The sequence below is a fragment of the Aythya fuligula genome, chromosome 29 (genome assembly GCF_009819795.1).
Source record: "Aythya fuligula isolate bAytFul2 chromosome 29, bAytFul2.pri, whole genome shotgun sequence".
In the NCBI taxonomy this organism is placed as follows: domain Eukaryota; kingdom Metazoa; phylum Chordata; class Aves; order Anseriformes; family Anatidae; genus Aythya; species Aythya fuligula.
In genome coordinates this window covers 716,524-738,617 of record NC_045587.1, presented here as the reverse complement: position 1 = coordinate 738,617, position 22,094 = coordinate 716,524, and the positions used below count along the sequence as shown (strand labels likewise).

Genomic DNA, 22,094 nt, shown 5'->3' with positions numbered 1-22,094 from the left:
CCGCTAGGAAGACGCGAGCCGCTCTGCGCTGCGGGAGGCCAACTCGATGGTACCCTGCCTCGGAACGAACCAAACGGGCTGCGGGGGGGGGGGGGGCGGCGGCAATCCCCACCCGGGGGCTGTGCTCGTGCTGTGCCCCGCGGCCGGGAACGGCTGAGGAGGAGGCAGAAATACCCGAAATAAAGCCTCGGGGTCGGTCAAGGCGGCTTGGATGAGAAAAGAGCCGAGCATCGGGAGGTGACGTCCTGGGTCTCCCCTAAAAGAGGATGGGCTGGCCCGCTCCGCCCCCCGCCCCCCCCCCGCCCCGTCAGGTGCTCGGGGACCGGGGCCGGGAACCGGGGCCCAGCGGGGAGCGGGGCCGGGAACCGGGACCGGGAATCGGGGTCGAGAACCGAGGCCGGGGCCGGGGCCAGGGGGTGAGTACGGGCCGGGAACCGGAGTCGATACCGGGAACCGGGATCGGGGTCAGGGCTGGGAACGGGAACCGGAGTCGGGGCTGGGAACCGGGGACCAGGAACCGGAGTCGGGGACCGGGAATCGGAGCAGGGACCGGGACCGGGACCGGGGTCAGGGCTGGGGTCTGGGGACCGGGCCTGGGAACCGGAGTCGGGAACCGGAGCAGGGACTAGGACCGGGGTGGGGGATTGGGGTCGGGGCCGGGGACCGGGGTTGGAGACCGGGAACCGGAGCAGGGCCCAGGACCGGGGATCGGGGTCGGGGATCGGGAACCGGGTTTGGAACCAGGACCAGGGACGGGAACGGGAACCGGGACCGGGACCAGGACCAGGGCCGGGGTCAGGAATTGGGGACAGGGAACCAGAGTCAGGAACCACAGTTGGGGATCGGGAACCGGAGCAGGGACCAGGACCAGGGTGGGGGATCGAGGTCAGGGATCAGGACCCAGGGGCTGGGTTGGGAACGGGAACCGGGACCAGGACCAGGAACCAGGGTCAGGATCTGGGGACAGGGAACCGGGGATCGGGAACTGCAGTCAGGGACCAGGACCGGGGTGGGGGGTAGGGATCAGGGATCGGGAACCGGGAGCTGGGTCAGGAACAGGAACCGGGACCAGGACCAGGGACCAGGCTCAGAAACCGGGAACAGGGAACCAGGGGTCAGGAACGAAGCCTTGAGGGCGAGACCGGGGCCCTCCAGGGGTACAAGGGGGCTACGGGAGGGAATCTGAGACCCCCAACCCCATAACGACCCCGTTCCCGGCAGCAGCGGCCGCCCCCCAGCCATGAACTGCCGGGCCGAGGTGCTGGAGGTGTCGGTGGAGGGCCGGCAGGTGGAGGAGGCGGCGCTGGCCGTGCTGCACACCGTGCTGCTGCACCGCAGCACCGGCAAGTTCCACTACAAGAAGGAGGGCACCTACTCCATCGGCACCGTCGGCACCCAGGACGTCGACTGCGACTTCATCGACTTCGCCTACGTCCGCGTCTCCTCCGAGGAGCTCGACCGAGCCCTCCGCAAGGCCGTCGGGGAGTTCAAGGCAAGGAAACCGGCGGGGATGAGGTAGAAGGGGTGAAAAAAGGGGGTGAAAAAAAACCCTCCCGGCTCCTGCTGTGGGGTCAGCAGTGAAAGGAAGGTCAAGGTTGGCTCCGTCCCTCTCCTGGGCAGCTCTGCTGTAGGTGGGGGGAGATTTATTAATGGATAATTAATGAATAAATGCCCTGGCTGCAGGTGGGACTGAGATTTATTAATGCTGAGCCCTGGCTGTGGGTAGGGGGGGAGCACTCGGAGCCTCCTGGCACCCATGGGTGCGGTGGTTTGCCCTGCTGGGGAGCTGGGCACCCCCACCACCCCTCTCCCCCTGTTTAGAAGAGGAGGGGGAGAAGGAAAGAACGATTCACGGGTTGAGATGAGGATGATTTATTTAAGGGGGAAAAATAATAATTATTAAGGAAAGAGGGTTATTAATTAAAGAATTTAACTACTCTCTCGCTCCCCCTCCTTAGAAGAGGAGGGGAAGGAGGAGAGGAGAGGAGAGGACGACTCACGGGTTGAGATAAAGCTGATTTAAACAAAGGGGGAAAAATAATGATTAAGGAAAGATTAATTAAACAACTTAACTAAATGGAAAAAAAAAAAGAAAACAAAACAAATAAAGGCGAGCGATCCTTGAGCACGTCCTTGCAGCCGGTGGTGGGGAGGAGGACGGACGTTTAGGGCAACGGGAGCCCCCCCCCGATTCCTTTTTCCACCTTTTATTGCATGAACGCGACCTCAGGCAGCACGGAGCACCCCCTGGGATGGGTTGGGGGAGCTCAGGGGCTGTTTCTTCCTCAATTTTTTTTTTGCCCACCCCTTAGCGGGGTCGGGGGGAGCCCGGCTGCGGTGCCCACCCCGAGCACAACCCCTTTGGGACTTGGGGGGGGGGGGCAGACGGGATTTTTGTGTGTGTGTGTCCCCTTCTAAGGAGGGTGCTGTGCCTCCAGGACGCGCTGCGCAGCTCGGGCAGCGACGGGATGGGGCAGATCTCGCTGGAGTTCTACCAGAAGAAGAAATCCCGCTGGCCCTTTTCGGACGAGTGCATCCCCTGGGAGCTGTGGACCATCAAGGTGAACGTGGTGAACCTGGCCAACGAGCAGGAGCGGCAGATCTGCCGCGAGAAGGTGGGCGAGAAGCTGTGCGAGAAGATCATCAACATCGTGGAGGTGATGAACCGCCACGAGTACCTGCCCAAAATGCCCACCCAGTCCGAGGTGGACAACGTCTTCGACACCAGCCTGAAGGACGTGCAGCCCTACCTCTACAAGATCTCCTACCAGATCACGGACTCCCTGGGCACCTCGGTCACCACCACCATGCGGCGGCTCATCAAAGACACGCTGGCTCTGTAGGGCCAGCTTTTGGGGCAGCTTTTTCCCCCTCCCCACACACACATACCCCAGAGCACAGCCTCAGGCTCTGGGGGAAGGCGTCTCCCTCCTCTCTCAGCCTCTTGAAAAGCTTCTGCGAGGAGCTGGGCTCGGCCCAGCCTTTAATTGGGGGTTGCTGCTGGTTTTGGGGTGAGTGTTTTGTGGGGTGCTGGCCACCAAAGCTGGCCCAGCTCGGAGAACCAGCCGGGTGGCTGCTGCTCGGCGCGGCGCCGCCTGGGCGCTGGGATCCTGCTCTGACTCCTGCCTTCCTCCGGGGGTGGAAAAATAAAATGTTTTCCCTTCCTGGGGAGTCCCGTCGTGTTTTGGGGTCACCATCCGCAGGGTGGGGAGGGAACGGGTGCCGAGGAGGAGCTGGGAGACCCCCTGTGTGTGCCCCTGTGGTGCGGGGGTTCCTAAAATGGGGCAGCCTCGCTGTGGGGTTGGGGGCTGAGCCCCCCCCCACAGGTCTCCCGGGGATCCCCCAGTGCCCTCCAGTTCCTCCAGAAAGCCTCCCAGTGCCCCCCAGTTCCCTCGAGCCCCCCCCCCAGGATGCCCTAAACCCCCCTTACACCCTAAAACCAAACCGAGGCCTCTTCCAGCAGCGAGGCCGGGCTGCTCCCCGTTTTGTAGCCCCCCCCAGCCTCACGGGGGGGGGGGGACAAACCCACGTCCCCCCACCCCACAGAAGGGTCCTTGTGGGTTTTTACCTACCGGGCACTGCTCGGGGAGCTGGTGCAGGCGGCTCGGATGGGCCCTGACATCATTTAAACCCTCCCCGGCTGCCGCCACCGCCCCGCGAGGAAGAGGAGGAGGAGGAGGAGGAAGAAGAGGGAGGAAGAGGAGGAGGAGGAGGAAGAGGAAGAGGAGATGAACGCCACGAGGGCTCAACCCAGCAGCCGGGGGGCCGAGGGGGCCCAAATCGCCGTCGCCCTCGTCCTCTGCCTCGCCGTCGCCTTCGGGGTCTTTTTTTTGGGCCGCCACCTCCTGCTGCAGGCCGAGAGCTTGGCGGCCCCCCCGGCCCGCGAGCAGCGCCCGTCCCGCGAGGCCGAAGGCACCGCGGGGGGGGTGTAGAGAGTGGGACCCCCCCCCCCCGAAAAAAAAACCCGATGGACGGACGGACGGACGGACGGACAGCACCAGGGGCTGCGGCTTTGGGGTTTGTAGGGATTAAAAGGCAAAGGGGAGGGGGGGGTATTTGGGTGTGGGGGGGGGTTGGGGGGAAATGGGGGGGGTCCTGGGTGTGTCTGGGGCCAGCCGCGGGTGGGGTTGGTAATCCCAGCAAGAGGATTAGGGGAAAAAGTGCGTTTTTTATTATTTTGCCCTGTTTTAGGGATAAGCTCTGGGTGGATGAGACTTTATATGAACGCACCCCCCCCACCCCCCAAATGAGGACACGGGACCCCCGCAGCAGGGAAATGGGGGGGGGTTGGGGGGGGGGGGGGGCACATACCCAGGACCCCCCCCAACCCTAAAAAAAAATTAAGACACCGTCAGCGTAAAAGACTCCTGGGTATATTTCACATGTACAAAAAGTCACGGGGAGGGGGATGGGGATGGGGGGGGGGGCAACAGGGCATGGGAGGGGGCATCATCCTGCCCCCCCCTCCACCCTCCCCCCCCCCAGCCTGGCTTTGGTCCCTTTTTGTGTGTTTTTTTTTTGGTGTTTTTTTAATTTTTGGCAATTAGTGTTCATCAGTGGTCAAAGTGACGAGCGTGGGGGGGGGGGGAAATCATCCCCTGTCCCCCCCCCCCCACCGTGGTCCCGGTGGCTCCAGGGAGATGAGAGCCTAGGGATGGGGACCCCCCAACCCCACAGCCCCCCCCCCATGTCCCTTTTCCACCCCCCCCCCAGCACCAGGAGCAGGATTTGGCCCCTGCTTGGCTTTGGGGGGGGGGGTTGGAGCCCCCAGATTATTTTTTTTTGGGGGGGGGGGGACACAAGGAGGGGGGATGCTGCCCTCGAGGATGAGGACGGTGGCACCGGGGTGTCCCCCCCCCCAAACCCCAAGGGGTTCCAGGGGATGGAGGCGTCCGGCGGGACCTGGGGGGGGGGCAGAAGGAGGTGATTTTGGGGGGGGGGGTGATGGGGGCAATAGGGTCGCTGTGCCCCCCCCCCCCCCAAATAGTGCCAGGGCCTTACCCTGGTGTGTTACAGGCGGATCCGGCGCCTCCGGGCTGGGGGGGGGAGAGAAAAAACAGCATCAGGGGCAGCCCTGGGGGGGGGGGGGCAGCCCCAGGGTCCTGGGGGGGGGACACCCCAAAGCACCCCCGGGGCGTGGGGCTGCCCCATGGGCAAGTGCCAGGACCCGGCGCTGCAGTGGGACCCCCCCGGGATCCGGTACGGCACTGGGATCCCCCCCCCCATGCTGGGAGCCCAGCCTTGAACTGGGATCCGGTGCTGTACTGGGATCTGCTGCTGGGATCCCGTACTGCACTGGGATCCGGTATCATGCTGGGATCTCATACTGTGCTGGGATCCACTGCTGGGATCCTGCACCACTCTGGGATCCACTGCTGGGACCCGGCATTGTGCTGGGATCCCATACTGCACTGGGATCCCATACTGGTCTGGGATCCCATACTACACTAGGATCCACTGCTGGGATCCTGTACTGCCTTAGGATCTGCTACTGGGACCCAGCATGGTGCTGGGATCCCATACTGCCATGGGATCCACTGCTTGGACCTGGCAGCATGCCGGGATCCCCTGCTGCACCCCAGCCCTGCAGCAGCTCCTCTGCAAGCAGGGATCCTGTGCTGGGATCTGGCATCACACCCCGATCCTAGAACCAGGTTTCCACACTGGGATCCAGCACTGCTCTGGGATCCTGTGCCAGGCCCTGCTGCCAGTGCCCAGCTTTGCACTGGGGACCCCGTGCCGGGATCTGGTGTCCCACAGGGACCCTGTGCTGGGATCCGGTGTTTGACCAGGACCCTGTGCTGGGATCCAGCTTTGCACCAGGACATGGTGCTGGGATCCAGTGTTCTACTGGGACCCTGTGCCGGGATCCAGTGTCCCATGGGGACCCTGTGCCGGGATCCAGTGTCCCACTGGGATCCTGTGCCAGGACTTGGTGTCCCACAGGGACCCTGTGCCGGGATCCAGCTTCACACCAGGACACAGTGCTGGGATCCAGTGTTCTACTGGGACCCTGTGCTGGGATCCAGTGTCCCACAGTGATCCAGTGCCAGGATCTGGTACCAGACCCCAGCGTTGCGCCCAGCCCCGCTCCGACGGAGAGCCCCGGGGTGACCACGTGCAGGGAGGGCTTGGGGAAGGGGGCATGCAGGGCTCTGGGGGGGGGGGACATGCAGGGCTCTGGGGGGGGGGGGGGCATGCAGGGCTCTGGGGGGGTCATGCAGGGCTTTTTTTTTTCTCTTTTTTGGGGTGGGGGCCGGGCATGCACGGCCGTACCTGGGGGCTAACAGCTGGACTCGTCGTGGTGGGACGGGTCGCAGAAGAAGCGCGAGCCCCGCTTGGCGGTGCGGGCGGTGAAGGGGACGCTCTTCAGAGCTGTCTTTTGGGGAAGGGGGGGGGGGGGGGGCCCACGGGGCCGGGGGCATAGAGACAACGTCAGCCTCTCTCGTGGGAATGCCAGAGGGGTTTTTTTTTTTGGGGGGAGGGGGTTTGGGGGGGAGTCGTACCGGTGATGATGTCCTCGATGGTGCCGTCCTTGCCCTCGTAGACGGGGCGGTGATCCTTGGCCTGGCGCCGCCGCAGCTCCGCGATCAGCTCCTGCTGCTGCCACTTGTTGCGCTGCGAGAGGGCCCCCCCCCCAACATCAGAGACCCCCAAAACACGTCAGAGACCCCCCCATCAAGCCCTTGGCCCCCACTCACCTTCTCCTGCTTCTTCGCCTCCTGCGCCAGCATCTTCTCCCGCATCACCTCCTCCTGCTTCTTCCTCGTCTCATTCTCCTGCTCCGCGTCCTGCCGCAGCGAGGGGGTGGCACCAGGGGACAGCCCTCCTCGAGAGACCCCCCCTCAACCCCCCCCGACCCTCATCCGTACCTTGTAGGAGCGGATGAAGCGGACAAAGACGGGGAAGAACACGGACGGGGGGGTGGTCTTGGGGCTCTCGCCGAAATACCGCACCACCGTGTTGTAGGCGTCCTGGCACGGGGATGGGTGGTGAGGGAGGGGCTGCTGTGTGTGCACCCCCCCCAGCTCCCCAGAGATGTGCAACGGGCGTGCAAAGCCAATTGTGCACAAGGGGAGTGCAAAGCCAGGTGTGCACAGTGGGTGTGCAAAACCAGGAGTACACAAGGAGTGTGCAAAGCCACGTGTGCACAAAGGGGTGTGCAAAGGCAGGTGTGCACAACAGGTGTGCAAAGCCAGACTTGCACGAGGGGTGTGCAAAGCCAGGTGTGCACGAGGGGCGTGCAAAGCCAGGAGTACACAGGGAGCGTGCAAAGGCAGGTGTGCATGAAGAGTGTGCAAAGCCAGGTGTGCACAAGGAGCATGCAAAGACAGACTTGCACGAGGGGCAAGCAAAGCCAGGTGTGCACAACTGGCATGCAAAACCAGGTGTGCACAATGGGCATGCAAAGCCAGGCATAAGGGTTGTGCAAAACCAGGCATGCACAGTGGGCGTGCAAGGCAAGGTGTGTGCACAGCAAGGTGTCCACAGGGAGCACACCAAGCAAGGCACGTGCAAGGCGAGGCGTGCACGAGGGGCACGCATGCGTGCAAAGCAGAGCGAGGTGTGCAGAGCACGGCACACACACGTGGGTGTGCAAAGCAAGGCGAGCACACCGAGGGCTGCGGGAGGGCGTTTCGGAGCAGGGGACACAAATCCAAGCACACCAGGGGCAGGCAAAGCGGCGCACACACGAGGCATGGCACACGCGTGCCCGGGGGGGTTGTGCAGAGGGGCTGAGCGCCCCCACCTCGGCTGTCCGCGCGTCCTTCTGCAGCCGCTCCAGCTTGCCCTCGCTGGCGGCCAGGAAGGCTCGCAGGACGCCGTTCTCGTGCAGCCCACACTCGCGGCGCAGCAGCTCCATGCCCCGGCCCAGCTCCTTGACGTCCAGCAGCACGTTCTCCAGGGACACTGCGGGGACAGGGAGGGCTCAGGGTGGTCCCAAAGGGTGTGTGTTTTTTTTTGGGGGGGGGACACACGATGAGCTGGGGGGGGTACCTGCGGCTGCCTTCTCCACGAAGTGCAGCTCCTGCCAGAAGGTGGCCAGCTCGGGGTACTTCTCCCGCACCGTCAGCGCGATGAAGTGCAGCAGCGTCATCTTCCTGTCCGTGGATTTGGTGTCCAGGAGCTGCGGGGCCACACAAGGGGTTACGGGGTGTAAGACGGGACCCCCAAACACCCCCTGCATAGCCCCAGGGGAGGGGGCCCCTCACCAAGTCCAGGCTCTGCAGCTTGAAGCCGTAGACGGCGCCGCGCTTGCTGCTGTTCATGTAGTTGCCCAAAGCCAGGATGATCTGCAGGGGTGAAGCACAGGGGACGGGGGGGGTCAGGGAGGAGCCCCCCCAGCCCCCAAACAGGACTTTTGCATCCAGCTATGGCGAGGCTGAAGGGCGAGGACCCCCCCCGTGCCCACCTCCAACATGTGCTTCAGCTTCTGGGAGGATTTAACGGAGGCCGATGCCGCGATGATGGCATTGAGCTGCTGCAGGGGGGGCGCAGGATAAGGGAGAAGGGGCTCAGCGGGGTGCGGGGCCGCGGTGGGACCCCTCGGGGCGCCCTCCCCGGCTCATTACCGGCGTCAGCATCTGCAGGTTCTCGGCGAAGTTGCCCAGGAAGGCCATGATGGCCATGCGCTGGGGCAGCCTCTCCACCTTGCTGAACTGCAGCATGAAGCGGTCCTCGTCCGCCAGCTCCTCCAGCGGCTTGCGCTCCCGCTCGTACTGCCGCAGCGCCTTCACCTCCGCCTCGGTGGGCAGGAACCTCATCAGGCACTCCACGAAATCCACCGGCAGCGTGGCCAGGTCGAACCTGCCCCCAAAAATTTGCCGTCGGGACCCGGACGCCCCCTTCCCGGAGCCGTCGCCCCGCATGCGTTTGGCACCACGGTGCCAAAACCGGACCCCTCAGCCCCCGTCCCAACCCCGCTGCCCGTACGTGTGGATGGCCCTGCAGATCTCCTCGGTGCCTCGGCCGGCTTTGCGCAGGGTGATGGCCAAATTTTTGGCCCTGTTGGCCTCCAGCAGGGTCACCTTGCTGGCGGCTTTGTGCGACGCCTTGTTCTTGGCGCACACCAGGTCGAGCGCCGGGCCCTGCGCCTTAGTCTTGAAGAGCTCCTCGAAACGCTCCAGGTCCAGGTCCTTGTTGGGGGGGGATTTTGGGGACTCAGCGGTGCCACCAGCGTCCCCCTGCCACCACCTCGATCCTCTCCGAGCCGCTGCGGCCCCGTGCTCACCTCCAGCACCCGCTCGTCGTCCAGCTCGCTGAACACCGTCCCGCTGATCTGGTTGGGCTTCAGCGCCGTCCAGTTGAAGACGGGCAGCCGGAATTTGGTCTTGATGGGCTTCTTGATCCGGATGGCTGCCGGGGGCATGCAGGCGCCGGCTCAGCCTCCCCCGGGGCAGGGGGACGCATCCCGAGCCCACCCTGAGCCACCCAGCCCTGCGGAAGCAGTCCCCACGCTGTCCCCTTGCCCTGGGCCACCCGACCCCATTGTCCTTGTCCCCATGGTCCCTGCACCTTCCCTGTCTCCATTTTCACCATCCTTGAACCCCCCTTATCCTTGTCCCTATGGTCCCTGAACCCTCCCTGTCCTCATCTCCATGGTCCGTGCACCTTCCCTGTCCCCATTTCCATAGTCCCTGAACCCTCCTTGTCCCCACAGCCCCTGCACCCTCCTTGTCCCCATTTCCATGGTCCTTGAACCTCCCTTATCCTTGTCCCTATGGTCCCTGAACCCTCCCTGTCCTCATCTCCATGGTCCCTAAACCCTCCTTGTCCTTGTCCCCATGGTCCCTGCACCTTCCCTGTCCCCATTTCCACCGTCCCTGAACCATCCTTGTCCCCACAGTCCCTGCACCCTCCCTGTCCCCGACCCCACAACCCCCAGTCCCTCCCCACCTACCCGAGAGCCCAACGGTGAGGGCGATGGAGGGCGAAGCCCCGGGCAGCGGGGGGGCCGGCGGGCACTTGCCTGCAGTGGGACGAGGGGGTGACACCACGCCCGAGGGTGGCTGTCCCCATTTGGGGTCCCCAGCCCCAGGGACACCCCAATTTTGGGGCTATCCCAGCTCCCCCCCGGCCCTTCCCATCCTCACCTGGCAGCGGGGGCGCAGGGGGCGGCAGGGGGGGTGGAGGGGGCGGCGGGGGGGGCGCAGCCTCCGGGGGAGGCAGGATGGGGACCCTCGGGGCCTCATCCAGAGTTTGGGGCTCGGATTGGGGTGGGGGCTCGACGCCCAGCACGGGGGGGGGCTCGGAGCCGTAGCGCCGCCGGAAAGCCTCGTCCTTCTCCTTGATCATCCGCCGCAGCGTGTGCACCTGGTGGCTCGTGTGCTCGTAGGTCTCCTGGGGAGGGGAGGACGGGGGGGGACACCACAACGTCAGTCGGGGTCAGAAGATCGGGACCCTTCCCCCTTTTTCCCCCCCCCACGCACCTTGACCGCCTCCAGCTCCTTCTCCCGCTGCAGCAGCTGCTTCTCCAGCTCCGCCACCCGCATCATGTTCTCGTTCTCCAGGTCCAGCAGCTTCTCCGTCAGCTGCCGGGGGGGGACACGCAGCCGTGGACCACGGGATCACCCCCCTGGCCATCTCCAACACCCCCCCAGGCACAAAATCCGGGCCCTTCGGGGCACCCCGTGTGGCTGACGTACGTGGGACAGGTGCTCCTCCAGCTCCTCCACCTTCTCCAGGGCCACGTTCTTGGTCTCGGCGTCCTCCAGCAGCCCCCCGACATCGAAGACGTTGTCCAGGTACGCCTGGATCTGCACCTGCAGCTTCTCGCTCTCCGTGTGCCTCGACTTCTGCGGGCAGGGGGCGGCGTCGGGGGCTGGGGAGCTCCTCACGGAGGGGCGAGGGGGCACCCCCAGGACCCTAAATCCACCCCCAGGTACCTGTAGGAACTCCTCGAGCCCCAGCTTGGTGAACTCGTACTGGAGGTGCACGCGGAAGTTCATGTCCTCCACCGAGTGCACCACGATGTTGATGAACTGCATGCAGGCCACCTGCAAGGCAGGGCTGCGTCAGGGGGGGCTGCGAGCCCCCGACCCATCCTCCTGGCCCCCCTCTTTTAACCCCCAACCCAGCTCCGGGGACGGGCAGGGTACCATGAAGTCGATGCTGCTGTCCTCGTTGCGGAAGTAGTCCATGAGTCGCTCGAAGCGGTGCTTCTCCTTGCACACCTGGGAGGAGGTGGATGGAGGAATTTGCACGCCCACCACCCCCCAGCCCGGCTGCTTCCAGCCTCCCAAACCCAGCCCAATCCTCGTTTTTCCCATTCCCCCTGATCCTGGCTCTCCCATCCCAGCTCCGCGCCGACGTCCCCGCTCTCCCTCCTCGTCCCCAACCCAGCTTGACGTTTCCCGGCTCCGTCCTCACCTCCTTGAAGTTGTCGAAGGCCGACAGGATGATCTCGTGGCCGCCCCTCACCAGGCACACGGCCGCCAGCAGCTCCAGCACCAGCGCCTTGGTCCTGGGGCACGGCAGAGCCATCGTCCCCAGCCGGCGGCGGAGGGGAACCCCGCGCCTGCCCCGGGGCACCCCCAACCCTTACCTGGGATTCTTGTTGTTGAGGCTCAGGGCGATCTCGTTGACGGCGTGGGGGTGGGACATGACCAGGTTGAAGCCGTACTGCGGGGAGGGAGCGGGGATGAGGCGGCAGCAGCGGTGCAGGCAGCGGCGGCACCCCCGGGGGCACCCAGCCGTACCTGGTAGTTCATGATGGCACGCAGGCACATGATGCAGAGGTGGACGTCGTCCTTCTGGCTCACCAGGCGCGAGTTCTTCAGCGCCTTGCGGCTCGGCAGCGTCCCGTAGCTGGGGGGGGGACACACACACACGGTGACGGTGAGCGGGGAGGACCCCGGCGCTGTCGGTGCCGCGAGCACCCGGTGGTGCCCGGGGCCACACGCAGGAGATGGGGACGGGACCACGGTGGGGACGGCGAGGGGACCGCGGGGCTTTTTGGGATGGGGCAGAGGCAGAGAGAAGTGGCTGGAGCGCGAGAGGGACAGAGGCACGGAGCAAAAAGTGCTGCCCGTACTTACCCGGCGAGCGGCGAGGCGGGCGCAGAGGACAGAGAGAGAGAGCGCAGCCAGAGAGGCGAGCGGGCCCGGCCCTGCGGGCAGAGACACGGGCACGTTACCCGGGGGCGAGAGCGAGAGCGAGAGGAGAGGAGAGACAGCACGGCCGCAGCAGAGCAGGGGGACCTGGGGGGGGGGACCACGGATGGACCTCGGGTGCGATGGGGACACGGGGACAGGGGGGGACAGGCGGCGCTGTGCTGCTGCGGGCACGGCACACGCTGCGGCACGAGGGGTCGCAGCGCGGTGCAGAGCGCAGGGTGCGGGCACCGTGGGCACCGTGGCCACGGCACGTGGCACGGGGGGCGCCGAGCGGGCAGCGGGCACCGTGGGCAGGACGGTGCACGGCACGGGGTGCCGGCAGCCCCCGGTGGGTACGTACCGTAGGGCGGTCTGGCGGGCGGAGCGGGCCAGGCTGCTGGCAAAGGGGGCAGGCAGGGCACTGGGGTGCTGCAGATCCTCAATGGATCTGCTCCAGGCTCTCAGCTTCTCCAGCGCGCCGTCCTCGCCGCCTTCCAGGCCCTCAAAATCAAACCTGGGTGGGACACGCGCGAGAAGGGGAACGGGGAGGGGGGGGGGGGAGGGAGGGAGGGAAAAGGTGGGGAGGGGGGCGGCTTTGGCGCGGGAGCGGCACAGCCACCGGAGCAAGCGCTGAAGCGGAGGCAGCGCGGCAGCAGCGGGGCGAGGAGGGGGCTGAGCACCCCGCGCCCCCCCCCCGGGGACAGGGCTAAAGCACCGGCCCGCAGCCAGGATCCGTCTCAGCGGGCACCCGGTCCCTCCGCACCGCCCCCCCCGGGGTGACGCCGAGCCCCCTACTCACATGACGGCGCACTGAGCGAAGGACAGGTAGTTCACCAGCACGTCCAGCCCCTTGTTCTCATCGTTGAGGAACTCACGCACCCACCTGCGGCCGCACGCAGCGGTCAGAGCCCGGGGGGGAGCTGGGGACACCCCGAAACCATTCCCGAAACCATGCCCTGAACCAACGGGGACCCCCCGAAAAACACAGAGAGGGTCCCGAGGGCTCCCCGGCACCGACGGCGGGCGCAGCCCCCGTGCTATCACCCACGGCAGCACCCTTGGGGCGTTATCTGCTGGCTGCAGGGCGGGGAGGGCTCAGCACCGGGCGGGAAAAACCAACCCCATAACCTGGTGCTCAGCACCGGGAGCCCAGTGGGGGGCACGGAGAGCACCGGGGGCACGCGCATTATGTGTGGGGGGCACGTGCCAGGGGCTCGTGCGTGGATGGAGGTGCACGAGGACGCAGAGCAGCACAGAGGACCAGGACGTGTCGGTTGGGGTCGGGGGGGTGTCGGTGCCCGGCCCCACGTCCCCGTGCGTCCCCGTGCGTCCCCAACGCCGCGTGCCGCTGGGCGGTGAGTCAGGCCGCAGCTGGAGCAGCCGGGGCCGCGCGGCCGCCTATTTCCTGCCGGCCCCAGCCCCTCGCCCCAGCTCGTTTCCTGTCTGAGGCTTGCTGCTATTTTCGGGCCGCGCGGCTGGGGGAGAGCCGAATCCCGCAGCCGCTCGGGGGCCGCCGCGGGGGCGCAACCCGGCACGTGCGCCAACCCCCCCGAGCACGCGGGCACGGACGGGGAGGTCCCCACCGCCCTCCGGTCCCCGGCTCTTTGGTCAACCCCATTTCCATCCATCCTCGGGGCTCCCCCACAGGGCTGGGGGGCTGTAGGGTGGGCGCCGAGCCCCCCCGGTGCCGGGGAGGAGCCGGGCAGGATTTGGCCGCGCTGCTTGGCGCAGGGCGTCAGCGCCGCGTCCCATCCGTCCCGGCATCCGCCCCCGGGACCTGCCCTCGGCACGGCCCAGCAGGAACCAGCCCAGTTCCTGCACCGGCTCCGACTTCCCCTGCAGCTGCAGCACCCCCGTGCCATGCTCCCCCCCCCCTTCCCCGGCACCCTGCGCTCTCACCCCCACCCCCCCAAAAAAAAATAAAATAAATCCCTTCCTTGCACCCCGCGCTCACCCGATGTGGTTCGTCCTCAGGCTGATCTCCAGCTCGCGCAGGACCTTGGTCGACTCCTGCACCCTCCTCCTGAATTTCTGCGGGCAGAGCAAGCCCTGAGCCGTGCCGCCCCCAAATTTTGGCCCCCCCCGCCGCCCCCCTCGCAGCTCCCCAGCTCCTCACCTTCCTCGTGACCCCGGGGTCCAGGAAGCTCTGCAGCTTCTGGATGTAGGCGTGGGGGGGGCTCTTCACCTGGAACCGCTCCTGGGGAGGGATGGGGGGAGATGGGGACGCTGGCACGGCCCCGTAGACCCCCCCCCCGGCCCTGTAGTCCCCCCCCAAGGCCCCGCACCTGGTCACAGATGAGGTCCCACTTCTTCTCGTTGTCGTACTGCCGCAGGAGCCGGGCTTTGTCCGGGGGCAGGTTCATGGAGCTCTGGGGACACAGCGGGGGCTGCTCAGGCCACCGCGTCCCACGGTGGGGACAAAGGGGGCAAGACGGGGCCGTTGCCCCCAGCCTGAGCCATGCGGGACCTGTGGCACCCAGGGCCACCGGCCCCAGGATGTGGCTTTTGTCGGTGACAGCCTCGTGCCACCCACGAGCCCACGGCGTTCCCGCAGCGACCCCATGGCACCCGGCCCCATGGCACGGCCAGGGCGCACCGCGGGTAGCGCCGGGGCACGGGGACACAGTGACACGGGGGCACGGTGACACGGGGACATGGGGACACGTGCCCCACAGCCCCAAATTTCCCCAGCGCCACCACCAACCAAGCTTCCTGGCTGCGTCTGCTTCTGCGCCGGCAAACCGCAGCCTCCGGCACGCCGACCGCGGCGCCGGCACGGCCGGGCCGGGGCTCTCCCGGGTGCCGAGAGGGACCTGGGGACCCGCTGGCACAAGGACATGGCCCACGGTGACAGTGTTGGCAAGGATGAGCTGGGAAAAACGAGGTGCCACGGTGGAAATGATGGGTGCCGGGGGTGCCAGGGGGACACGGGTGCCGTTCTGTTGGGCACTGCCACCCTTTTGGGTGCTGTCACCCCCTCCCTTGGGTGCTGCCACCCTTCTGGGTGCTGTCACCCCCCTCGGGTGCTGCCACCGAGCCAAGGTGGCTGGCGGGCAGGGCCGTTAGCCGAATCCAGCCGCCACCGCAGCGGGGAGGTGCCAGCGCTCCACCCGCCCCGTGGCAGCTAAAATTATCCCTTCCCGGCCCCGAGGAGCTGCAGGAAACAGGGGCAGAGCCTGGGCGAGGCTCAGCACCCCCCGGGGACAACCCCACGGGGATGGGAACGGGGACGGGGACCCCGGCGCCTCCACCAAACGTGCCCTTGGCGAGCCGGGACGGGAACGGGGCCGGTGCCTCCCTCCCCACGGGGCCACTCTCGTTTCGCTCCCGCCGCCGCCTGCAAAATTGTAGGGCCCAGCCCGACGCCCCCGCAGCGCCTCATACCCGGTCCCGTCCCCCCCCCCCTCAAGGCTCCGAGCCCTCCCCGGGCAAAGGGACCCCCAGGGACAGAGCCGAGGAGGGGCCGGGGGCCCGGCTGGGGGCTGCGGGGGCTTTGAAGCTCGAGCGCCTTCGCCGCCCGTTCCCGCTGCTCCGCTTCCTGCCTTTGTGGTGGGAGCGGGGCCGCTCCCGGCCGGGGCACTTCCTTCACCCCCACCCCCCCTAAAAGTCTCCCCCCAAACACGGCTGAGCCGGGATGGAGCCCCCCCGGGATGGGGATGGAGCCCCCCCAATATGGGGATGAACCGGGGACAGGGGTTGCGTGGGGACAGAGCCCAGCCGGGGGCGGGCGGGGGGACACCTGGGTCTGGGGACAGGGCTGGATCCTGCCCGGTGCTGGTCCCGGTGCTGCCGCCCCATCCCACGGGGAAATATTCTCCTCCCAACAGCAGCAGGAGGACGTCGAGGGTGGCACAGACGGGGTGGCACCGCGGAACCCATGGGTGAAGCCCCCACGGCCGTGCCCCCACCCCGGTGCCAACGGGGACCCCGGTGCCGTCCCCATGCGCCCAGCAGGACGCGCCCCACCCAGCCCCATAGGGACCAGCCCCAAGGGTGCTGGGCTGAGCCACGGCCCCGTGTGCCACCGGGAGCTGGTGGCACGGCCCCGTTACCCGTTGTGTGTGTCCCCCCCCCCCCCAGTGTCCCCCGGTCCTGGCTGCCGCAGCCCAGAGCCCCACGGGGCCGCGCTCGGCATTTCCTGCCCGCCACTGCTTCCGTTCGCCGCGGCCACCACCGGGCCCGGGGCTGCGATGGCTTTTGGGGACACGGGGACAGAGCCAGGCACCGGGGACACGCGCCCCGGTTGTCACACGGGCGCGGTGTCCCCAAAGCCGCCTGCTCCCCGGTACCGTCTCCGGGGACACCTTGGCGCAGGTAACCCCAAACCCCCAAGTGTGGGGCCACCCCACTGCGCAGGACGGTGGCACTGGTGGCCAGTGGTGGCCCACGGTGGCCCGTGGTGGCCCACACCCCCCGTTATCCACTGGCATCACCAAACCGGGGCCACGCCACGGGGATACGGCACGGCCACGGCACGGTGCCAGGACAGGGGACAGCGGGGAGCCGGGGGGGGACACCACACCTTGATGGGGTCCCCGTCACCGGCACGGCCCCGGTGGCCACCGGGGGGCTTTTAAGGCTGGGGGGGGGGCACGTAGGGCATGGCACCACCGTGCCCACGGGAACCCTGCACCCCTGGGGACCCCGTACCCTTGGGGACCCCAACATTTGGGGACCCCACACCCCTGGGGACCCCAAACCCCCGGGGTTCCACCGTCCCCACGGGGCTTTCCCGGAGAAATTCCCAGCACGGGGCGTGGGCAGCAGAGCCCCCCCCACCCCTCCCCGGTGCCCCGGGAGAGGCGGCACCCCCGAGGGGCCGTCCCGGGCCGGGGTTCCCCCGGGGCTGTCCCCTTCGGTGCCGCAGCCGCTGCCCACCCCCGGCTGCTCCTACGGGGCTCCGGTGGCGGCGGGGGGGGGCTCCCCGGTGGCTCCGTCCCCCCCGCGGCTGCCCGGGGCGCGTCCACGCGGGGAGAACCGGGGGCAGGAGGGGGGTGAGGGGAGCACCGGGAGGGAGCAGCAGGACCGGGGGGGGGATTACCGGGACCGGGGGGGGGGGTCCCCGGTACCGGAGGCGGTGGGGGGGTCACCGGAGGCGGCGGGGGGGGCACCGGGAGCAGCGGGGGGGCACCGGGATGGGGTTGGGGAGGGTTGGGGAGGGGGTGTCGGGGATGTGGGGCTCACCAGCACCATGGCGAAGCGCTCCTCCAGCTCGCACGGCTCCGGCATCGGCATCTTCCCGGGGGCCAGCAGCCCCCCGGGGGAGGCGGGGGAGGCGGCGGCGACCGCCACTCCCGGGCCCCGGGGCAGCGGCTCCCCGTCCGCGCTCTCCACGTTCCCCATCCCCGGCCCCGGGGCGGCTCCGGGAGGCTCAGCCCGGCCCTAGCCCGGCCCTGCCCGGCTCGGCTCGGCCCGGCCCGGCCCGTGCCGTCCGCCCGCCGCCGCCGCCGCCGCCGCCTCCCGTGCCCGCCCCGGCCGCCAGGCCACGCCCCCTCGCTGCTAGGCCACGCCCATCTCCGACAGACCGCGCCCACTCCGCCGGGACACACCCATGCCCTGCCAGGCCACGCCCTTCTCATCCAAGCCACGCCCTCTCCGCCCAACCACACCCGTGCCCAGCCAGGGCGCGCCCCTCTCCGGAAAGCCACGCCTACTTCTCCAGGCCACGCCCACGCCCTGCAAGGCCACGCCCCTCTCCTCCAAGTCACGCCCCCCCTCCGCCAAACCACACCAGTGCCCCGCCAGGCCACGCCCCTCTCCGCCAGGCCACGCCCACGCCGTCAGGACTCACCCACGCCCCGCCAGGCCACGCCCAGCTTCGTCAAGCCACGCCCATCTCCGCCAAACCACACCCACGCCCTGACACGCCACGCCCCTCTCCGCCCGGCCACGCCCCCTCCGCCAAACCACACTCATTCCGCGCCCACGCCCCACCAGGCCACGCCCGCTCATAACAGGCCACGCCCCTCTTGTGCCAGGCCACGCCTCCTCTCCGTCAGGCCTCGCCCCCCTTCTCGCCCCGCCTGCAGTCCCCCGTCTCGCCGCCAGGGGGCGCCCAAGAGCACTGAGCAAGCGGCCGGCGCCCATTGGCCCGGCCTCACCCAACGAGCCCCGCGGCTCCGCGCGAGGGGGGGGCGGGACGAAGCCCATCCAATAGCAACGCTCGGGCGCGGCCGCTGACCAATAAGCTTCGGCAGCGTCTCTCCCACCTCCCCCCGCCCCGCCCCTCCTTGAGCGGCGGGCGGCGGACCAATGGGGAGAGGCGGAGGGCGGGATTTGGGGTGGAGGCAGCCAATGGGAGGCGGGGGGCGGGGCGCAGTGGGGAGCGTTCGAGGCCTGGCACGGACGGCGGAGCGCGGCGCAGGTGAGGGCCGGGGGGGGGGGTGGGGCAGGGACCGGGCCCCGTTAACGGCCCCGGAGCCCCCGAGGCGGTTTTGGGACGCGGGGGGGGTCCGGGAGCCCCCCCATAGGATCGGAGGGGCCGGGGCTGGGCAGAGCTGAACCCCCCCGGGGCCTTACCGGGGGGCCGGGGCCGCCCCCTCGCAGCCGGGCCCAGGGCGGCGGGGCCGGGACCGGGACCGGGAACGGGGGTGGGGATCAGGGAACGGGAACGGGGCTGGGATCGGGGAGTGGGATCGGGGACCAGGACCGGGATCGCGATCGGGATCAGGGCCGGGGTCGTTAACGGGGACCAGGATCGGGACCGGGAACCGGAACCGGGACCGGGGGCGGGGATCAGGGACCGGGATTAGGACCGGGAACCGGGGAGGGGACCCGGGCCGTGGACCGGGACCGGGGGCGGGGCTGGGATCCTGGACCTGGACCGGGACCGGGACCGGGGACTGGGACCGGGATCGGTACCGGTACCGGGATCCGGGACCGATCCCGGGGAACGGGAACCGGGATCGTGAGCCTGGACCGGGACTGGGAGATCGTGGACGGGGACCGGGACCGTGGGCTAGGGCCGGGAACCGAAACCGTGGCCCTGGACCGGGACCGGGACCTGGACCGGGGCCACAAACCGGGACCGGGCACCGGGCACCGGGCCCGGGCCGCTCAGACCCAGCCCCGTACCCAGGGGACCCCCCCCCGGGGCCGCTCCTTTTGGTGTGGGGGGGGCAGCGGCGGGGCCGGGGCGGGCACCGGGTAAAGGTCGCCCGGCAGCGCCCAGCCCGGGCTGGTGGCACCGAGAGCACCGGGACCTCGGTGGGAACCCCGGAGAAAAGCACCGGGAGTGGGAAAGAGCCCCCGGATCCAACCGGGAGCCCCCCCACGAGTCCCCCACCCGGTTTCCGGGCCCGGTTTCGCTTTCACCCGTGTAAACAGGACCCGGATGGGAGCCGCCGAGCCGGAGGCCCCCCCCCGGGGGGGGAACGGGGTGGCTGCTGGGGACGGCATTAGGGCCGCTAATGGGGGCCTGGCACAAAGCCGCTTTCCAGCTGCCTCCTGAGCTCCCCCCGGGGCTCGGGGCCTCTCCCGGGGCCGCCCCCGGTCTCGCAACAGCCCGCAAGGCTTGCACCAGCTGGGGGGGGGGCAGCCCTACGCGCTCCCCAACCCGCCCCATAAGAGAGCACGGCGGCCACGCAGCAGCTCGGGGCTCCTCCGGCACCGGGGGGGGATACGGAGGGCAGGGTGTGGGTTTTGTTGGTTTTTTTTTTTGGGGGTGTCCTAAAATTTGCCTCTTTTCTTGCAGCCTGCACCTGTGCGAAGCGGTGAGCCTGCTCCCAGCCGGCACCATGAACGTCTTCGAGCGCAACATCAATTTCGATGCCCTCTTCAAGTTCTCCCACATGTGAGCAGCAGGCGGGCTGGGCTGGGGGCCACGCAAATCCTGTCCCGTTCCCCCCCCCTCCCCCCAAAAAAAAAAACAGCCTCACTCGTGATCTTTTCGTCCGCAGCTCGGCCTCCACCCAGGAGCACCTGAAGAGGGTCTACGCCAGCTTCGCCCTCTGCATGCTCGTGGCAGCGCTGGGGGCGTACATCAACGTGGTCACCCACCTCTTCCAGGTGAGGGGAGGGGAATAATGGGGGGAAGCCCCCCCGGGAGGGCACGGGGTGTCCCCAGGGGGTGACACCAGGCCCCCCCGGGGTCTGTTTTGCCCTGCAGTTCAGCCTGCTGACCGGCCTGGGCTCCCTGGGGCTGATGATCTGGCTGACGGCCACCCCCCACAGCAGGGAGACGGAGCAGAAGAGGCTGGGGATGCTGGCTGGCTTCGCCTTCCTGACGGGTACGTCTGAGAAATTTAGGGGGGGGACACGACAAGAGGACTGGGTGGCCCCAAAATCGCTCCGCTGCCTCTCCCTGGGGTCGGAAACCAAGGCGGGGAGAGGACAGACCCTAAATCCTAACGCCCTGCTCTGCCCTTCCAGGCATCAACCTGGGGCCCCTCCTGCAAATGTGCATCGCCATCAACCCCAGGTAGGCGCAGCCCCCCCAGAATGTCCCTAAACCCCCCCCAAAATGTCCCCAGGGCCCTGCTCACCCCCTCGGCTCTCTCCTAGCATCATCCCCACCGCCTTCCTGGGCACCGCCACCATCTTCGCCTGCTTCTCGCTCAGCGCCCTCTACGCCCGGCGCCGCAGCTTCCTCTACCTGGGAGGTGAGAGGGGCAGGGGGGGGGCCTCATTTGGGGCTGGGGGGGCTCCCCAAACGGGGCCTGACTTTGCTGCTCGCTCTCGGCAGGTTTCCTGCTCTCCGGCCTCACCCTGATGCTCCTCTCCTCCCTGGTTAACGCGTTCGTGGGCTCCACCTGGCTCTTCACGGTGAGTCCGGCCTCGCACCGACCTCCCCCGAAGCCAGAAGCCATCTCCAGACCCCCCCAGTGCCCCCCCAGGACGGGATCCCCCCCATTTAACACCTTTTTTCCCTCCCCACCAGGCCAACCTCTACCTGGGGCTGATGCTCATGTGCGGCTTCGTGCTCTTCGACACGCAGCTCATCATCGAGAAGGCGGAGAGCGGCGACAAGGATTACATCTGGTGGGGGCCGGGGCCGGATTTGGGAGGGGAGGGGATGAGCCAGGACCCCCCTAAACACCCCCGTTCTGTCCCCGCAGGCACTGCGTGGATCTCTTCCTCGACTTCGTCAACATCTTCCGCGAGCTCCTGATGATCCTGGGCATGAACGAGGTGGGTGCGGGGCCCCAAGCCCCTTTTGGGGGGACACTCAAGATCCCCAAGCTGATTTTAGGGGGCTGAGCGGGGTGGGGCGGCACAATGGGGACAGGGACAGCGTTCCCAGTGCTGATTGCTGCCTCTGCTCCTCTCGCAGAACAAGAAGAAGGAGAAGAAATGAAGCTGCCCCGCGTCCAGGTGGAGCTGCCCCCGCCCCGCTCCCCGTTCCCACCCCGTCCCCGTCCCTTCTCCGGTTCATTAAAGGGGTTTTGTGCTTGCTGCCGATGAAAAGCAGCCCAGAAGCTTTCGCACCTTGTGGGTTTTTTTGGGTTTTTTTTGGTTGTTTCTTTTTTGTTTTATTTTTTTCCTCTCGTTTAGCTTTCCTTTGATTACTGAACCAGCTGATTTTGCAGATCCTGCTGGAGTTTTTGGCTCCCCCCACAGCCCGGGCTGGCGGCCAGCAGCTGCTGGCTCCGCAGCCCGGGTTCCGTCAGGGTGATCCCACAGCCGGGAGCTTTCGTTTTTTTTTTTGGGGGGGGGGTTTCTCCCCTTCCCCAACCCTGCGGGCACCTCCCTGCCGACCCCTCGTGCATAGATCCAGGGCGTTACGCCCCAAAAGGTGGCTGCGGGCCCCTCCTTGTGCCATCGGGGGGGGGGACAAAGGGCCACCACCACCCCCCCCAGCTGCCCCACGGGGCTGAGCACCTGAAGCCAAAATCCCCCCCCCTCTGCCTGCCGGGCCGGAGGAGCCTCTCCTTCAGCACCAGTGCCAAGAACCACGATGGAAAAGAACTCAGCCTCCAGCAGGTCTGCCCCAGCGCTGACTGTAATTCCTTTTTCCCCCCCCCCCCCACCCTTTTCCTTTTAACCCCCCCCTCCTGTGCG

At 67.8% G+C, this 22,094-nt stretch overlaps 3 protein-coding genes across 5 annotated transcripts; 2 read left to right on the top strand and 1 right to left on the bottom strand.

Moving 5' to 3' along the window:
• Positions 1 to 350: 350 nt before the first annotated feature.
• Positions 351 to 3,165, top strand: ATG101 (autophagy related 101). 2 transcript variants are annotated; one of them, XM_032204847.1, is made up of 3 exons: positions 351 to 416; positions 1,225 to 1,492; positions 2,439 to 3,165. In XM_032204847.1, exons 2-3 carry the CDS (start codon positions 1,241 to 1,243, stop codon positions 2,841 to 2,843), a joined length of 657 nt encoding a protein of 218 aa, XP_032060738.1. In that variant the 5' UTR covers positions 351 to 416; positions 1,225 to 1,240; the 3' UTR covers positions 2,844 to 3,165. The 2 variants fall into 2 exon arrangements, with proteins under 2 accessions (XP_032060738.1, XP_032060737.1); XM_032204846.1 differs by having other exon boundaries at positions 1,222 to 1,492.
• Positions 3,166 to 4,804: 1,639 nt separating this feature from the next.
• Positions 4,805 to 17,476, bottom strand: FMNL3 (formin like 3). 2 transcript variants are annotated; one of them, XM_032204843.1, is made up of 28 exons: positions 17,280 to 17,476; positions 14,381 to 14,464; positions 14,212 to 14,292; positions 14,050 to 14,126; positions 12,895 to 12,978; positions 12,457 to 12,609; positions 11,700 to 11,808; positions 11,546 to 11,622; positions 11,371 to 11,464; positions 11,100 to 11,174; positions 10,887 to 10,997; positions 10,647 to 10,796; positions 10,431 to 10,532; positions 10,095 to 10,341; positions 9,902 to 9,970; positions 9,233 to 9,357; positions 8,935 to 9,137; positions 8,574 to 8,808; positions 8,414 to 8,482; positions 8,214 to 8,294; positions 7,999 to 8,128; positions 7,751 to 7,911; positions 6,873 to 6,974; positions 6,702 to 6,791; positions 6,507 to 6,618; positions 6,277 to 6,375; positions 5,002 to 5,036; positions 4,805 to 4,902 (listed from the first exon to the last, which is right to left on the bottom strand). In XM_032204843.1, the coding sequence occupies exons 1-26, from the start codon at positions 17,436 to 17,438 to the stop codon at positions 6,284 to 6,286; spliced, it is 3,072 nt and encodes a 1,023-aa protein (XP_032060734.1). In that variant the 5' UTR covers positions 17,439 to 17,476; the 3' UTR covers positions 4,805 to 4,902; positions 5,002 to 5,036; positions 6,277 to 6,283. The 2 variants fall into 2 exon arrangements, with proteins under 2 accessions (XP_032060734.1, XP_032060735.1); XM_032204844.1 differs by lacking the exon at positions 12,457 to 12,609.
• A 927-nt stretch (positions 17,477 to 18,403) lies between these two features.
• On the top strand, positions 18,404 to 21,516 carry TMBIM6 (transmembrane BAX inhibitor motif containing 6). Its single transcript, XM_032204901.1, has 10 exons — positions 18,404 to 18,459; positions 19,789 to 19,887; positions 19,994 to 20,102; positions 20,203 to 20,323; positions 20,466 to 20,514; positions 20,598 to 20,695; positions 20,779 to 20,858; positions 20,974 to 21,074; positions 21,152 to 21,224; positions 21,367 to 21,516. The coding sequence occupies exons 2-10, from the start codon at positions 19,832 to 19,834 to the stop codon at positions 21,388 to 21,390; spliced, it is 711 nt and encodes a 236-aa protein (XP_032060792.1). The 5' UTR covers positions 18,404 to 18,459; positions 19,789 to 19,831; the 3' UTR covers positions 21,391 to 21,516.
• The last annotated feature ends 578 nt before the right edge of the window (positions 21,517 to 22,094 follow it).

What these genes read in the sequence shown, in the direction of transcription:
- ATG101 (XM_032204847.1), top strand. Translation starts at nt 1,241, where the DNA reads ATGAACTGCCGGGCCGAGGTGCTGGAGGTGTCGGTGGAGGGCCGGCAG. An exon ending in AGGCCGTCGGGGAGTTCAAG is followed by an intron (nt 1,493 to 2,438) that starts GCAAGGAAACCG and finishes CTGTGCCTCCAG; the next exon opens with GACGCGCTGCGCAGCTCGGG.
- FMNL3 (XM_032204843.1), bottom strand. Translation starts at nt 17,438, where the DNA reads ATGGGGAACGTGGAGAGCGCGGACGGGGAGCCGCTGCCCCGGGGCCCG. An exon ending in GCCCGCCAGACCGCCCTACG is followed by an intron (nt 11,809 to 12,456) that starts GTACGTACCCAC and finishes TCCCCCCCCCAG; the next exon opens with CTACGGGACGCTGCCGAGCC. An exon ending in ATCTGCAGGGCCATCCACAC is followed by an intron (nt 8,809 to 8,934) that starts GTACGGGCAGCG and finishes TTTTGGGGGCAG; the next exon opens with GTTCGACCTGGCCACGCTGC.
- TMBIM6 (XM_032204901.1), top strand. Translation starts at nt 19,832, where the DNA reads ATGAACGTCTTCGAGCGCAACATCAATTTCGATGCCCTCTTCAAGTTC. An exon ending in CTCTTCAAGTTCTCCCACAT is followed by an intron (nt 19,888 to 19,993) that starts GTGAGCAGCAGG and finishes TTTCGTCCGCAG; the next exon opens with CTCGGCCTCCACCCAGGAGC. An exon ending in TGGTCACCCACCTCTTCCAG is followed by an intron (nt 20,103 to 20,202) that starts GTGAGGGGAGGG and finishes TTTGCCCTGCAG; the next exon opens with TTCAGCCTGCTGACCGGCCT.